At 43.2% G+C, this 15891-nt stretch overlaps 1 protein-coding gene across 5 annotated transcripts; it reads right to left on the minus strand.

The window, feature by feature from the left end:
- Window positions 1-804: 804 nt before the first annotated feature.
- SNX11 (sorting nexin 11) lies at window positions 805-9551 on the minus strand. Of its 5 annotated transcripts, none has more exons than XM_033090445.1 (8): window positions 9315-9551; window positions 6866-6925; window positions 5802-5856; window positions 5269-5355; window positions 4863-4963; window positions 3501-3596; window positions 3068-3280; window positions 805-2315 (listed from the first exon to the last, which is right to left on the minus strand). In XM_033090445.1, exons 3-8 carry the CDS (start codon window positions 5823-5825, stop codon window positions 2045-2047), a joined length of 792 nt encoding a protein of 263 aa, XP_032946336.1. In that variant the 5' UTR covers window positions 5826-5856; window positions 6866-6925; window positions 9315-9551; the 3' UTR covers window positions 805-2044. The 5 variants fall into 5 exon arrangements, with proteins under 5 accessions (XP_032946336.1, XP_032946335.1, XP_032946339.1 ...); XM_033090444.1 differs by having other exon boundaries at window positions 9223-9551; XM_033090448.1 differs by having other exon boundaries at window positions 9269-9346.
- Window positions 9552-15891: the final 6340 nt, after the last annotated feature.

Consider the following 15891-nt stretch of genomic DNA (forward strand, 5'->3'; position numbering starts at 1 on the left):
TCGCATTTGTGTCTTTGAATGGCTCCTGCTGTCCCAGCAGCCTACCCTGCTGGCAGAACTAGCTGCTGAGCACCAACTCCAGCAAGAAAAGGAGTGAACAGAAGAAGGCCAACCCAGCTTGCTGTTTTTTGGCTGAGTAGGGAATTGACACAGACCACCTCCGGCTCCTGTCTGGAAGTTTCGAGATCAGAGAGCTTCAGGCACAGCTGGGTTCACAGCTGCACCATTTGGAGCATTGGATTCATTAATATTCATGAGTCATCCCCACCAATCGGCAGAGCGGATGCCATTAGCTTAGCATCTGTCGAGTTTTTGTGAGGATTGTGTATGGAGTTTTTTTCCCCTTTTAAATGAACTTCTTTTGACATTTTGGATTTGCCTCTGTAGGTTTTCTATCCTCGCCTTGCTCTGCTGCATCATATAAAGGAGAGACTCAGGGGAGGCGGGTGGGAAAGAGGGATGAGTCCCAGCCAGGGCTTTGCATCTGCCTGTTGACAAACTTTATTTCTCTTTCAGCACCTGGCACCTCAGACAGGCTGCGAGGATGGAAGCAGCATCAGGTAAATTATACCTAACAAGGTTCATGCCCATAACTGTGCGAAGAGCTGGATCCTGGCTCTTTGGAAGACAATCCTTCCTCCAGTGGTGAACTTGAACTGCACACACAATGCAGGAGAGCTGCAGCGCACAGTTCTGAACCATTATTTCCACGCTGATAAATTCATGATTTATGAAAGTAACTACTGCCAGCCCTCACTCCCTCCTTCTCTGCTACAGCTTGTTAGACACAAATTGCAACAACAGTCTTAAATAGTTGAATTTTATTTCAGGCCAAAGCCCCTCAACTCCGAACTAAATGCCATGACAGTCCCACAGCATAGGCTGGTAGTAAAAGAGCCCACAGACAGGCTGGGATGGCCAGAGAAGGGAGAGTGGGCAAGAAGTGCACACGAGCCTACGTGCAGAGCAATGCAGAATGCCAGCAGCACTCCTCTCCTACCAGCTCCAGCTCTCAGTGGAGAGGAATTATGGCAGCAGGAGGGCAGAATGCCTCATTGTCTGAAGGGAGGCATGTTGTTCCTCATCTCCATCCCTAGAGCCCTCTCTCCAGGCAGAAACAAAGCCCTTGCGCCCCATTGGACTGAACATACGGCCTCTCGGCAACACCGCAGAGGGACAGGTGGCAGCTGAAGCCCTGGGGGCAGGGAGCGCTTACTAAGGGAGAAGAAAAGGATTCAAAAAAAAAAGAAAGGAGCCCATGCTACCCCTGCAGAAAAGATGGTCACGTCTCTGCTTTGTAACCAGAAGAGACAGTGACAGCCTGGGACAGCCTTTACCAAAACAAAGCTCCCTGAGCTATTGCCTTTCCTCTGCCTGTGAACAACCACTTCTCTTTCATGGATGGCCATGAGCTATTTTGTGGGTCTCAGGCCCCACACGGCCAGGCTGAGGTCCTGGGATATGCAGGGAACCCCAGTGACAGGAGTTACAGCACTGTCCCATTCAGTGGTATTAATGGAGGAAACGCAAGGAAGTGAGAGAATAAATATTCACCACCCTGTCCATGTAAGGAGGTAGGCAAGAGGCCAGCCTCTCGGAAACAAAGTGCTCCGTGACCTGCAGCAAAAACAGAGCCAGTGAGAATACAATGACACAAGCATTTTTCTTGGGACAATATTCAATATGGCAGCTTAAAATTTGCCACTTACAGGTCCCCAAAACCAGTCACCTAAGGCAGTGCTCCCAGGCCCATTAACAAACAGCTAAAGAAACTCAGCTCCCAAGAGAGTAAATGTGGGATTCTGTTCAAAACCAACAGCCCCTGGTCCTGACGCTTAACATACAAACATCTGCAGTGTTTATTCCTATGGAGGAAGCTTGAGGAGTTGTCATGACAGACCTCTGTGCAACCAACCCGAGCAGAGGCAACTGTAAGATACTGAGCAGCCCAACCTCCCCAACACCTGCCCTGTGCCCAAGTTAGTCTCCTTGCCTGCATCTTCTCCCCTGGGCCCAGAGCAGGACCCAGAGCTCAGACCAAAGCTCATTTTTCCAAAACTGTTTCTAAATGACCAGGATCCAAAGGCACAGCATGGTCCCCTCCCACCGACCTCCTCACAGGCTGAGGAGCAGAGGCTCCCTCGTCAGGTCTGGCAAAATCGCAGCATGATGCTGAGGTAGGGAGTGGAGCAGGGGGGCTTTCCAAAGGAGCCTCAGAGTCAACAACAGGAGCCCACACCTCGAAACGGTCCTGTTCCTCCTCGGGAGGAGGTGAAGGAGAGCTCCTTCTGCCCGATCTTGGAAGAAAGCAGCAACTGGAAGAGTGGGAAAGGGAAAAGAAGGAATAAACAAAATGAATGGATAAACACAAATGAACAGACAAACAAAAAGGTGGCATTATCAATACAAATGGACTGTTATTCAGCCATAAAAAGGAATGAAGTACTGATACACACTACAACATGGATGAACCTTGAAAACGTGCTAAGTGAAAGATGCCAGTCACAAAAGACCACATGTCTATGGCTAGTTTTTGTGTGAAATGTCAATGTCCCGAATTGGCAAATCCACAGACACAGAAAGTAGATTAGTGGTTGCCAGGGGTTAGGGGTTGGGGAAAATGAGGAGTCATGGTAGTGGGTATAAGGTTTCTTTTGGGGTGATGAAAATGTTCTAAAATTCACTGTGGTGATTAATGGTTGCACAACTTTGTGAATAAACTAAAAACTACTGAATTGTACACTAAAAGGGTGAATTTTAGGGGATGTGAATTGTATCTCAATAAAGTTATTTAAAAGGGGTGGGGGAAAAGGGACAGACCAAATAAGAAAGCCTTCTCTTCTTTCTCCCCAGGTTTCAATAGGAGAGCCTGCTACCCAGGGATGGATTAACACAAACCCTCAGACCCTTGTGCACGGGATGAGAGAACCATGCACAGGCGGAACGTGGCCTCTTCTGAAAGGCTACCAACACTGTGACTTGACTTTCCCTATCAAATGGATACCTCATTGGCCCAGATTACAGTAATCCTAGCCCCTGGTGTCTCAAAAAAGAGAGCTTTAGTTACCTCTTAGGCTGGTCTCCTTTAGCCAAATGAGAAGAGCCCTGCCTCTCTTCCTGGACCCAGCCACAGTTTGACATAGCATAGCGAAGAATGGCATCAGAAACAGTCATGGAGCTTCGGCCCTGGACACAGGCTTCTATCTCAGGCACTGAGAGCTGGCTTTGCAGGAAGAGGTGTAACTGGCTGTCTGACAGGAGGACAACACTTTGCAGGACCCTGGGACAAACACAGCGGGGGCAAACACAGAGCATCACCCTAAGGATTTGCTCTCCGCAGCCCCATCCTCCCCAGGGCTCTGGCTTGAGTGAGCATGAGGGTACAAGAAAGGCGTCCACCCCAAATGCACCTGTATATTCAATGGGCTGCCATAAATGGAACCTTCCCCCCTCCCTGTGCCACCCCAGGAGGCAAGTGCTAGCCTGCCGTATCCACTCACTTTTCGAGGAAGCGCTGCAAACCTTGTCGTCGCTTCTCAATGAACTCATCTGAGCTGCCAAAGAAGGTTGACTTTCCAGGAAGTTCAGGTACAGGCCTGTGGGGTCACATAATGGGACAATGTAACACTCAAGATAGTAACATCCAAGACAGTCATTTCATCCCCCCGCCCCCATCAAGGAAATCCCCTAAAACGAGCCACAAATCATGAATAGCTTTTAATAAGGTGGTGGGAGTGGGGGGTTAACACGGACTAATTACATGCCATGTGTCAGGCACTACGATAAATATTTTACAAACCTTATTTCATTAATCCTCCCCCAAAACCCCATGAGAAAGATATTAGTGTCCCCATTTTAGTAGCAAGGAAATAAAATCAGAGAAGTTGAGTAAATTTCCCAGTGCTACACAGCTAGGAACCAGCAGAGCTAGTATATGAACCAAATCTATGACTTCAAAACTTCATACTGGTATGCTACATTGTTTTCAAAACCCATTCCCACCATCAACTGTTATTTTAAACAGGAAGAAACTTGCACATAGAGACATAGAGAATGCTGCGTCCTTGTGTGTAAATTAAGACTACCTAGGCCAGTCCGAGAAAGTCACATGCTTAGAATTTTCTAAAAGTAGCTAAGTGGAAGCAAGTCACCCACAAACTCTCTAATACTCTTTAGTCTCTCTTATGAAGTGCAGCACGTACTTTAAAAAAACAATGGCCAGGCTAGAGGATGTACAACCCGTCAAGGGAACTTCCAACTGGTTTATGAGGGCCTGACCCATAACCTCATCAGTCCCACATGGTAACTAACTGGCTAAGTCACCAACAGGCCATCTAGCACCAGTGCATTCAGTGGCCATCCTGCATTGGAATCACTATTCTAAATTGTCTCCAGTTTTAGGACTTCTATGGAGGGGTGTAGGTGAGTGAACAGTACTTTTTTCCTAAGGCTCTCAGTCTGTTGTGTCTCTGGAAAAAGGTCTCTGCACGAAAAAAGAAAAAAAAATCACTATTTTTATATGTCAAACGGACAGGATTACCACCTGTCAAATAAGTCCAAATGCTAAAAAGTTTCTGATAACCAGTGATAAGCACATTTAAAATGCTGGCAGTACATTTGTTGAGCCTTAGACTAATATGCATATAAAAAATATTTTTGATCTTTCTAAGGCAGGTCAAAACACTAGAAATAAAAACTGTCTTTACTTTTTCACTGATTTGAAAACATAATTTAAGAGCACATTTCTCAATGTCTTTAGTGCCTGGCATGCTGCCAAGTTTTCCCCATTGTAAACTCTAGTTCCCAAGCAAGCATCTAAAAAGCCTGTCTCAGACCTAAAAAGGAAGCAAGAGCAGACTCACACTAAACCAGCGTTTCTCTGTAGCTGCTTTCTCAGCCACACAAACTCACGGTAGCGGCGACGCACACAGGATGTCTTCGCAGTAAAGGCCTTGCTGTTGGTCTACAGGAGGAAGTACGTGAAAAAGGTTCAGCGGGAAAAGACCAAGTTCACATGGACTCCCCATCATCCCTCTCACTGAGGATCTAAGCCACCAGGCCACACTCCTGATCAGAGGCTCCAACTAGAGCAAGGTGCCACCAGGCAGCCTGCATGCAACTCTCAGGCATCCCCAAGCTCTCTCTCCTCTCCTCCCTCCTTTTCTTCTGTCTCTGGCCTGTCAAAAATATCCACAAACAGGTTCTGCTCAGTACAATCCCTCAGCCCTGGGAAGCGTGGATCCCAATACAGAAGTCTGATGCACTTACATGGAGGAATATCTTGTAATCCACATAAGAATTCCAGGAGCCCTCATTCTGCACGCGGGGGTCCTGAACACGCACAGTGATCACCTCCTGGAAATACGAAACGCCCCTTCAGCTTTAGCTCAGCTATACTGTAAGGCAGCTTTGACAGCACAGGTTGCCACATTTTTCCAAACCAGATGCACCAACTTGCATTCATTTGTTCATTTATTCATTCAATTCAACAAATATTTATTGACCCACTATGTGTCAGGCACTGTTCTAAAGCACAGGGGGTAGAATGTGAACAAGAGACCAAAATTCCTTGCCCTCATGAAGTTTCCAGTCTAGTACATTCTAAGGAATGGAAACATCAAAATGGAACCTCATTTCCCAGTAATGTCTTTACTACCAATTTCCTTCTCCTGGCTTTACTTTGAGCTCATCAGAACCGACAACTATTACTGTCAGAAGAACACCACCAAGCAACGATTTGCATCTTCTCCCAAAACCCCTCAAACTTATACCCACCTGTTAAGTGGAGACCACACGCTTACCTCCAGCTCTTGGTTCTCCAACATCCTACACCAAAAGCCCACTGGAAGAAAACATCTGATAAGGGACAAATGACAAGGAAACAATCATGGTTAGTATGTTTCTATTCTTATCATTCTCTACCAGGGCAAAACCCTGAAAAACTTCAATCGACCCCCTCTGGGGAAACCCAGGTAACTTTTTTTGCTCTTGTGTAAAACTTAAGATGAAGCCAAAAAATCCACCCCACCCCACCCCCATTACTTCAGTGACAAGCTACAAGCCCTGGGGAATTTGCCTCCCTTCTCAGACCACGGCCAAGACCCTTAACTAAGCTACCTCTATCCAATCATGTTTGGATCTGTGCAATGTTCTCCTCAGGCAGCCAGAACAGGCAGATTCAGTTATAAAACCTTTATGCCTGAAGACTGCAGGCATAGCAGTGTCTTGTGGGCACGGGGTACACACAGCACAGCTTTGCAAGTGAGCCTAACATTGCCCCCTCCCGGCTATTTAGAGACAGCCAAGCTCTCCAAAACACCAATGCCCCTAAGTCTCTCTCTGTCTTGCTAACCATAGTCACCTCCCCATAGGTAAATCACAGAGCTGGAGAGTCCAGGGCACACCTGAGTTGGTTGCCCAGTTTCAACCTTCCCTTATCTAATCCATTCTCCTTCCCATATCTAATCTGTTCTCTGAAACCTAAGCCAATGGTTCTAATCATTTCCTCACTGGACATGCCATCCGGTTGGTACTTCTGCCCAAGCACCCCACAGCTGCACAGGCTGACTCAGGATGTTTTCCGCTCCTTTGTAAAGATTCATTAAAGCCTAAGCCGCTGATTTCCCCCAATGTGGCAGTTTACATGTGCAGCCACATCGCCCACTCCGACAAGGGGACCATGAAGGTTGCAGCACGGGGTTACTCAAGTCCAAAGGGGCCCATGATGTCACCTTCTGTTAAAATACAGCACTAATCTTGTTACTCCTAGAACCACTCGAAAAGCATCCAACCTGGCTGCCACCTCCACCCTCTTCTCATCTCTTAAGAGCGGAACAATAAGGTTTAATTTCCCTTTCCAATTTACCTTGAAATGAAAACTGACTTCAGCCAATATGTACTGCCAACAAATGATCCGGGCTGGCTCCTGGGAAAACAAGACTATCTCTAAGATCTCCCTCTCCTCCCCCATGCCCATTCACACCCACTCATTCTTACAGTCCCACAATTAATTTTAAACACATTCCCTTATTAGTTCTGCCTTACCATTAGAAGAGTGTGTAATGAGTTTCCTTCTATTTTATGTTTAGCTAACACAAGGCTAACATTTCAAGAGAATGGAAACTCATTTACACCACAAAATTAGCAGAGCAAACAGCTTTTCCAATTCTTTCCAGTATACCAGAAGGTCTCTCCACACTGCACTCAGAGACAAAGCTGCATGGTATATGACAAAATTGGGCTACATCGTTGAGCAAACCGAAAGTTTTATGATTTCAATATCATTTTAAATAGCATTCTTGCTGACAATCTGATTTTTCATCTGATGCAGTCACCACTGCAAAGGGGTCTGAACTGAAAGGTAGGAAATTCCAATGCCATAACAACCCACGTATAAAATCCCAGATGTAAGCAGTCAAAGGGCTGTGGCCAAAAAGAGCAGGGTGACTCACTGTAAACAATGAACCTCCTCAGATTTAAAAAAAAAAAATTTCTCTTCTCTTTTCAGGCATTTGGTAAATTGCCAGCATATGAGCAGAGAGTTCGATTCTGAAGTGTTTCACAAAAGTAACGACAGGAAAGATGATGCCCAGGAAATCACAGTCATCCACAAACTCCGTGGAGCTCACCTATCTCCTGTGCCTTGAAAGGTTTGTCAAATTCAGGACTATAATTTAGTAACTAAAAGGTCATCACTCTCCTGGGCTCAAGAAGAGTTTGCCTAGGGCTCTGCACCACTTCCACGTGCAAGTTCCTCTCCTTTCCTTTGGGACTAATACCACTTATAAATAAATAGCTATAAATTGGCTTTAAAAAAAATCCTAGGACCTCCCAAGATGCTGTATACTTAAATGTAAATTTAAAGGGCACTAAGAAAGTTTCAGTTGTAACTTCTTAAAAACACTGAAACAAATTTAAAAAAAACCTAGATTCCAAGTAATAATTTCTAGCAACTACGTACTAATCTGTTAGCTTCCTCTCCGTAGATGCCACTCCTTGGAAGGAAATGAAGTTCAGTTCTCTGGAGGGGAAGGAGGAAGTTCTAAACTTCAGGATCTGAGAGATGGAATGGTTTATCATCTAAATAAAGATAGTCAGTGATTCTCTCAGCTACTTATGCAACTCAGAGCTAACTCCATTTCTTGGCTCTTGCAATCACATCTGAAGTTTACTTTCTCCACTAACATCTCCAAGGAGAACCCAGTTGTTTGCTGTTTACAAAGTAAATTCCTTGTAAAGCTTTCCAATCTTTTAACAATTCAAGGCTTTAGCTCCACCATTTTCGCTCCCATTTAAACTACTTCAAGAGACAGGTTAAAAACAAATCAGAGAACCATATGATTGCACTGATATGTAGTATATAAAACTGAAAACAACAAAAGAACAAGACAAACAAATGAAGAAACAAAAACTCATATAGACACAGACAATAGTTTAGTGGTTACCAGAGGGTAAGGAGGGAGGTGGGTGGTAGATGAGGGTAAAAGGGGATCAAATACATGGTGATGGAAAGAGAACTGACTCTGGGTGGTGAACAACAATGTGATGTATAGATGATGTAATACAGAATTATACACCTGCAATCTATGTAACTTTACTAACAATTTTCACGCCAATAGACTTTAATTAAAAAGCAAATCAGGTGATAAAAGTACATGGAGCTACCAAGACTCCTATCCCTTCTTAGTCATTGTTGAGCTCTTGGTGCCAGAAGGCAACTCAAAAATCTCTCCTTCCTAAACACCCACAGGTGGTACAGGAAGCTCCCCCCGCTGACCAAGCTCTGTGTGTTCTCAACCAAGCATCTCTGCTCCATCCTTTTGTCCCTCTGTAACTTGCCAATCCTTCCACTTGGAAGGTAAGTCGCAAAGTTGATCACAATCTAACGCAAGAGCCTCCCGTAAAATGCTTGCCATTACTCTTTGTCCTAGCCGTTTGAGTAAATGTCCCCAAACTCTTTTACTACAGCCACTCTCCTTCCATTCTTAACGAATGGAAGCAAAGGGCCACAATGGTCCTTCTTCTCCTTTGTCTATTAATCTTGGGGAGTGGGAAGGAAAGATGCTTTATATTCCTTTAAAAATAAATGGAAAAGCCACATTTCCTCCCTTGGATGCCGAGCAAGTACCTGCCTTTTTCCCGGGAGGTGAGACAGCCCTTAGGATGTCAAGCGAAGTGCCCACCCCAAGCGCGACTAATGACGCTAAAGTCCGTGGCCCTCACCTCAAAGCAGCACCCAGTCCCTGCGGCCCCGCCCACGCTTCTTCACCTGAGAGCAGCACCCACTCTCCACAGCGACACCGCCAGCACCTTACCATATAGCCAGTCGCAGCTTCTCCTTCCGGGTGAGTAGACGGTGCCCCGGTGCACGACGGGAGACGGCTCCCTACACGCCAATCCCGGGTGCCCAGGACGCCCCGCCCCTGCAGACCCCGGCTCTTAGTGGCGATTTTGCTCGCGGGGCGGCGCGCTGGGCCCAGCTCAGACCCTGGCTTCAGTCAGGACCCCGCACCACTTACTCCTAGCGACAGTGGGTGGACGCCGTGAGGGGTGGTCAGGGCTATGACGTCCAATCCAGGGCCGCGTCCCTCCCATCGTTGTCAGGCCAGCCAATCAGAGGCCAAGGAGCGTCTTTAAAGGTCTGAAAGAGGGACCTCCGGAGCAGAGCGGCATGAGGGGATTGTCGCCGGGGTTTTCATTCTGCAAAGCGCGGTCTTGAGTGTGGGAGGGTCGGGGCAGAAAATGCCCCCGTTCCTGGAGCCTCGTAAAGTCCCGAGAGAGCCCTCAGTTGCACCCCATAGGTTGCAGTTCCCCAGGGGAGTTATCAAGAGGACTTCAACTCAGGTTCGTAAAACCACAGACTATCAGAGCGAAAACCGGACTGAGACAGTTCAGCAACACACGTTTCACTTGCCGAAATGAGCCCAAAGAAGGATGGTGCAGCTCGTTCGTAAGAGCAATCCGTTGAATATGATGAAGGGTTTTTTTCATGTTGTTGAAATATCTTTTAACTACCAGTTTAAAGATGATGTTAGCAAAGATAATATCAAGGGAAAAGTTATGGTTATAAATACAAGCTCTGGAGTTAAGGTCACCTAGGTACTAACCCCAGCACTACACTGACTCTGTGGCCTGACGCTGGTCCTAAATCTTTGTAAGTCTTAAGTTTCTTCATCTGTAAAGTGGAGATTACTGCACATACCTCAAAGCAGCTTTTCTCAAACTTGTTGGTCTCAGAATCCCTTTACGATCTTAAAAATGATTAAGGATTCCACGAGCTTTTGTTTATGTGGGATATTCACCAAGTTAGAAATTAAAATTGAGAAATGAAAAAATATTTATTACTTCACCTAAAACAATAATAATTATTACATGTTAAAATAATATATTTTGTGAAATACAACTACACCAGAACAAAAAAAAAAATTTGAGTAGTGTCATTTTATTACAATTTTGGAAATCTCTTTAATGTCTGGCTTAATAGAAGACAGCTGGATTCTCCTATTTGCTTCCTCATTCTCTATTGTGCTATGTTATTTTGGTCTAGTAAATGAAGAAAATCCTGTCTCACACAGATTTTTTAGCCTTCTGCTATAATTGTGCATACCTTTCTTGGATACCAGCAAAACTCAACAAATGGTCGTTTCTTAAAGGTTAGTTACAATACAGAATCTGAAACAATTTGAAAAATATTGGCTTACTAAATTATGCAGATCTTCCAGATATTGATGCATTATATTATTCAATATTTTAAAAATCCTATTTCTTTTTTTTTTTTTAGATTTTATTGGGGAAGGGGAACAGGACTTTATTGGGGAACAGTGTGTACTTCCAGGACTTTTTTCCAAGTCAAGTTGTTGTCCTTTCAGTCTTAGTTGTGGGGGGCACAGCTCAGATCCAGGTCCAGTTGCCGTTGCTAGTTGCAGGGGGCACAGCCCACCATCCCTTGCGGGACTCAAACTAGCAACCTTGTGGTTGAGAGCCCGCTCCAACCAACTGAGCCATCCGGAAGCTCAGCCGCAGCTCAGCTCAAGGTGCCGTGTTCAATCTTAGTTGCAGGGGGTGCAGCCCACCATCCCTTGCGGGAGTCGAGGAATTGAACCTGCAGCCTTGTGGTTGAGAGCCCACTGGCCCATGTGGGAATCGAACCCGCAGCCTTCTGAGATAGGAGCATGGAGCTCCAACTACCTGAGCCACTGGGTCAGCCGTTTTCTGTCATTCTTTCAAATAAAAACATCCCATGAAAAAGAGCAGCTAATTCAACTCACACATCTCAAACAACTGCACAACCATCTACTTCAGTAAGCAGCAGAAGGGCTTTATGTACATCTTCCATTTCATCACATATTACATTAAAAAGTCATATACTAACCAACTGAATGGGAGAAGATTCTTGCAAACAGTGCCTCCGATAAGAGGCTAATATCCAAAATATACAAGGAACTCATGAAACTCAACAACAAAAAAACAAACAACCCAATTGAAAAATGGGCAGAGGAGCTGAAGAGACATTTCTCCAAAGAGGACATACAAGTGGCAAATAGACATATGAAAAAATGCTCATCACTAATCATCAGAGAAATGCAAATAAAAACCACAATGAGATGTCACCTCACCGCAGTCAGAATGGCTATCATCAACAAGACAAACAGTAACAAGTGTTGGAGAGGCTGTGGAGAAAAAGGAACCCTCATACACTGTTGGTGGGAATGCAGACTGGTGCAGCCGTTATGGAAGGCAGTGTGGAAGTTCCTGAAAAAATTACGAATAGAATTACCATATGACCCAGCAATCCCTCTCCTGGGTATCTACCCAAAAAATCTGAAAACATCTACACATAAAGACACGTGTGCTCCAGTGTTCATTGCAGCTTTGTTTACAGTGGCCAAGACATGGAAACAACCAAAATGTCCTTTGATAGATGAATGGATAAAGAAGTTGTGGTATATATACACAATAGAATATTATTCGGCGGTAAGAAAAGATGATATAGGAACATTTGTGACAACATGGATGGATCTTGAGAGTATAATGCTAAGTGAAATAAGTCAGAAAAAGCAGAGAACCATATGATTTCACTGATATGTGGTATATAAACCAAAAACAACAAAAGAACAAGACAAACAAATGAGAAACAAGAACTCATAGACACAGACAATAGTTTAGTGGTTACCAGAGGGTAAGGGGGGTGGGGGGTGGGAGATGAGGGTAAGGGGGATCAAATATATGGTGATGGAAGGAGAACTGACTCTGGGTGGTGAACACACAATGGGATTTATAGATGATGTAATACAGAATTGTACACCTGAAATCTATGTAATTTTACTAACAATTGTCACCCCAATAAATTTTAAAAAAAGACAAAGAAAATTAATGTCAAAAAAAAAGTCATATACTCTAGGAAAGAGATTTCATAAAGTTAATAATTTGTACTGCTTCATGAAGGATAGCCTTAAGTGAGAGTGGCTTATAATTCTTTTTTTGCATAGGTGTGCCAGTAGAGAATACTCTATCTAGTATGTTGGTGCCACACTGCCTTGATTCATACAAAGGTGCCAGCAGTTTCACTCACTGTTGCTTCTCTACCACCAGTGCAAATGTCAACACATGAAAAAGAACAAATAATGTCTTACTATCATGAAAATTTTGACCATGCAGACTCCCTCAAACCATCACAGGCACTTCAGAGTCTGTAGACCACACTTGGAAAACCCCAGAGTATATCTGCAGAATGTATCCATTCATTCAAATATTTATTGAGCCCTTTCTATGGGCTGGGCACTGTTTTAGGCATTAAGAATAAAGCAGTGAGCCAAAAAGGAATATGTCCTGACCTCCTAGAGCTTATATTTTAGCATCATCCATCTGGAATATTAATAAATGCTTTTAAATAAATTCATTTATAATTTGAATGTAATATATATTTCACAAACAAGTGGTGCCCTATCTCGAGCTTATGTTTTCAACAATTTCTAACGTTTGATAATGGAGCCAATCCTTATCATAGCAGAAAAGTTAGCAAATGATGTAAGTACCTCTCCAAGCAGGGATCCCTTCTTTTGAGAAAACCAATCAATGTCAGAGCTATGGGTGCATTATTTGACAAGTGTATGTTTTAATTATAGTCCATTAGTACCTGGAAGTCACTTGAGAATCAGACCAACAAAGGAAGGTAAGAGAAACAGCTCTTAAGTATATATTTGCCTTTTAAAAGAGATTGCGAGTTAACTGCAAATGAATAAATCTTTAACAACAGAATTTCAAGTAGTAATCAAAATCAAACAAAGACTCTCACACCCATTAGGATGGCTAGTATTTAAAAAAAAAAAGAGTTGAGAGGATGTGGAGAAACTGAAACCTTTGTGCACTGTTGGTGGGAATGTAAAATGGTACAGCCACTGTGGAAAACAGTATGGCAGTTCCTGAAAAAATTAAAACTAGAATTACCATATGATCCAGCAATTCCACTTTTGGGTATGTAACCAAAAGAATTGAAAGTGGGGCCTCTTGAAAAGATATTTGTACACACACATTCATAGGTAGCAGCATTACAATAGCTAAAATGTGGAAGCAACCCAAGTGTCCAACAGTGGATGAACGGATAAGCAAAATGTGATATATTCATACAATGGGATATTCTTCAGTCTAAAGAAGGAAATTTTGACACATGCTACAACATATGTCCATATGAACCTTGAGAACATTTTGCTAAGTGAAATAAGCCAGTCACAAAAAAATAAATACTAAATGATTCCACTTAAATGAGATACTTAGAGTTGTCAAAATCATAGAGACAGAAAGTAGGACGGTGGTTGCCAGGCTGGCAGGAGGGAGGAATGGGGAGTTATTGTTTAACAGGTATAGAGTTTCAGTTTTACAAAATGAAAAGAGTTAGAGATGGGTGGTGATGGTTGCACAACATTATGAATGTATTTAATACCACTGAACTGTACACATAAAAATGGTTAAGGTGGTAAATTATATATATATATGTATGTATGTTTACTACAATATTTAAAATTGGGGAAGGAAATGAAACAAAGAATTTGACACAGTGCAGAGGAAAATATTTTCAAAGTTCTATACTTCCCCACTTCTTAAATCACATCTCAGAAGCAGCTGTCTACTATACCTAAAATGGCTATTGTTTTTTGAGTGCCAACTATAGACCATTCTTTTTACACACTACTGTTAATCCTACAGAAATGCTGCAAGATAGGTCTTAAATAATATTTTCATGTTTTAGATTTTTATGGAGGCTGAGGATAAGAGAAGTTAAGCAGCTTGTCCAAAGTTACACACAACAGGCAAATCGTAGAGACAGAATTGAATCCAGTTCAGCGGGATTCCAAGTCCTTCTTTTTTTGCAACATCGCACTTCCTTCCCCACATTACTTGTGATTTTAGAAACTTCATGTGACAGACACATTTCCTGTGGGCATGAGCAGTGTCACTTCAAATGTTGTCTTTAGCAAGATTATTATGACTGAGTTGCCATTACCCTTAGAAAGAAAAGAAACTCTGAGGGTCTGAATAACTTAAAATGTCACCATTCTTATGGAAAGAGAAAAGAACTAAACCCATTTAATCCCAAAAGACTTTCAAAAAAGACCTTGTAAAAGCAGAGATTTTAGGCTTGAGCGTTTCACATCCATCCCTAGCAGAAATCTGGAATACGGTATTAATAAGAGAGCCCTAAATTGATTGCAGATTCGCATAAACCAGTTGGTTGTCTGCTATCTAAAAAGAGAAGGTGACTTTTGACTCCCTTAATTCAAGAGTGGTGTAGAGCACCAGGGCAGTGATGGCTCCCTCTACTTTGAAATATGCACATAAGAGCTGGAATTTACTAACAAACTAGATGTACTACATCTGAAACTGTTGTCCTATGATGTACAGCTTAAGAAAATGGTCACACTGGACCTAGAAAAGCGAGACCTCAGGGAACATAAAGGCTGAATTTCAATACTAGAAGGACAATGGGAAAGAGGAATTTAGGGTTACAGAACAGAACTGTATGCAGCTATAGAAGCTAGACCTAGAAGAAATAGGTGACATTTACATGGGAACGCAGAATTCAGCTCCATATGAGGAACTGGGGATGGCAGCATTTTATGCAGGCAGGAAAATGGTTTGGGAGTTAGACAATAACATCAAATCTTGATTCCACCACTCTCCTCCTGGATGCATTGAACAGGTTATACAACCGCTGAGCCTTTTCTGCAAAATGGAAATAGTAATTGCCACCTCCCAGGTGTGTTATGAGGATTAAATAATATTAATCAAAGACTTAACAAACTTCCTAGCACTGGGATAAGCTCTCGATAACAGAAGCTAATATTATTACAATTAATTCTCTCATCAGTAAAGTTATTAAAAACAGAGTTGGGCATTTCTGGAGGGAGTGAGCAGATGAATTTTTGCCTCTTCATGGACACTCAACCTAAATGTCTCAGGAAGAATTGCCATCTTTGTGCTCTCACAGCCCTTTTAGCAAAACTCTATTATGGTATTGCTGGGTTGGGTTACTTACATGGCAGTTCTCCAGAGCCCTGCACAGTGCCTGGCTCAGTAAAACTGTTATATAAATGCAGACCCTGCATTCTGGGGTAGAGTGCAGTAGACTGGTTGCCTTTCTCCTTTCTCTCTGGTTAGGAGGATATTTGAATGTGCAAAGTAAGAAAAAAAGTCATCTCTGGTAGTTCTTTTTGGTTCCCGATTCGATAGGGGAAAGGAGAGTAAGGAAGAGAGTTTTTTTAAAAATACAAATCTGAGGTGAAGAAAAGCTTGATCACCTCCATATTCTGTCAGGTAGGTGAAGTACATCACATTAATTCACTTAATCACTTATTCAACAAATATTGCTTGACGACTGTATACCAGGGACTGTAC

This window comes from Rhinolophus ferrumequinum, chromosome 21, assembly GCF_004115265.2.
Source record: "Rhinolophus ferrumequinum isolate MPI-CBG mRhiFer1 chromosome 21, mRhiFer1_v1.p, whole genome shotgun sequence".
Classification (NCBI taxonomy): domain Eukaryota; kingdom Metazoa; phylum Chordata; class Mammalia; order Chiroptera; family Rhinolophidae; genus Rhinolophus; species Rhinolophus ferrumequinum.

Excerpts from the sequence above, each read along its gene's own strand:
- SNX11 (XM_033090444.1), bottom strand. The coding sequence starts at position 9,317 with ATGGTAAGGTGCTGGCGGTGTCGCTGTGGAGAGTGGGTGCTGCTCTCA. Across the intron at positions 4,964-5,268 it reads ATTACAAGATATTCCTCCAT|ACCAACAGCAAGGCCTTTAC; the intron begins GTAAGTGCATCA and ends TTCCTCCTGTAG. Across the intron at positions 3,597-4,862 it reads CAGAGAAACGCTGGTTTAGT|GCCTGTACCTGAACTTCCTG; the intron begins GTGAGTCTGCTC and ends GTGACCCCACAG.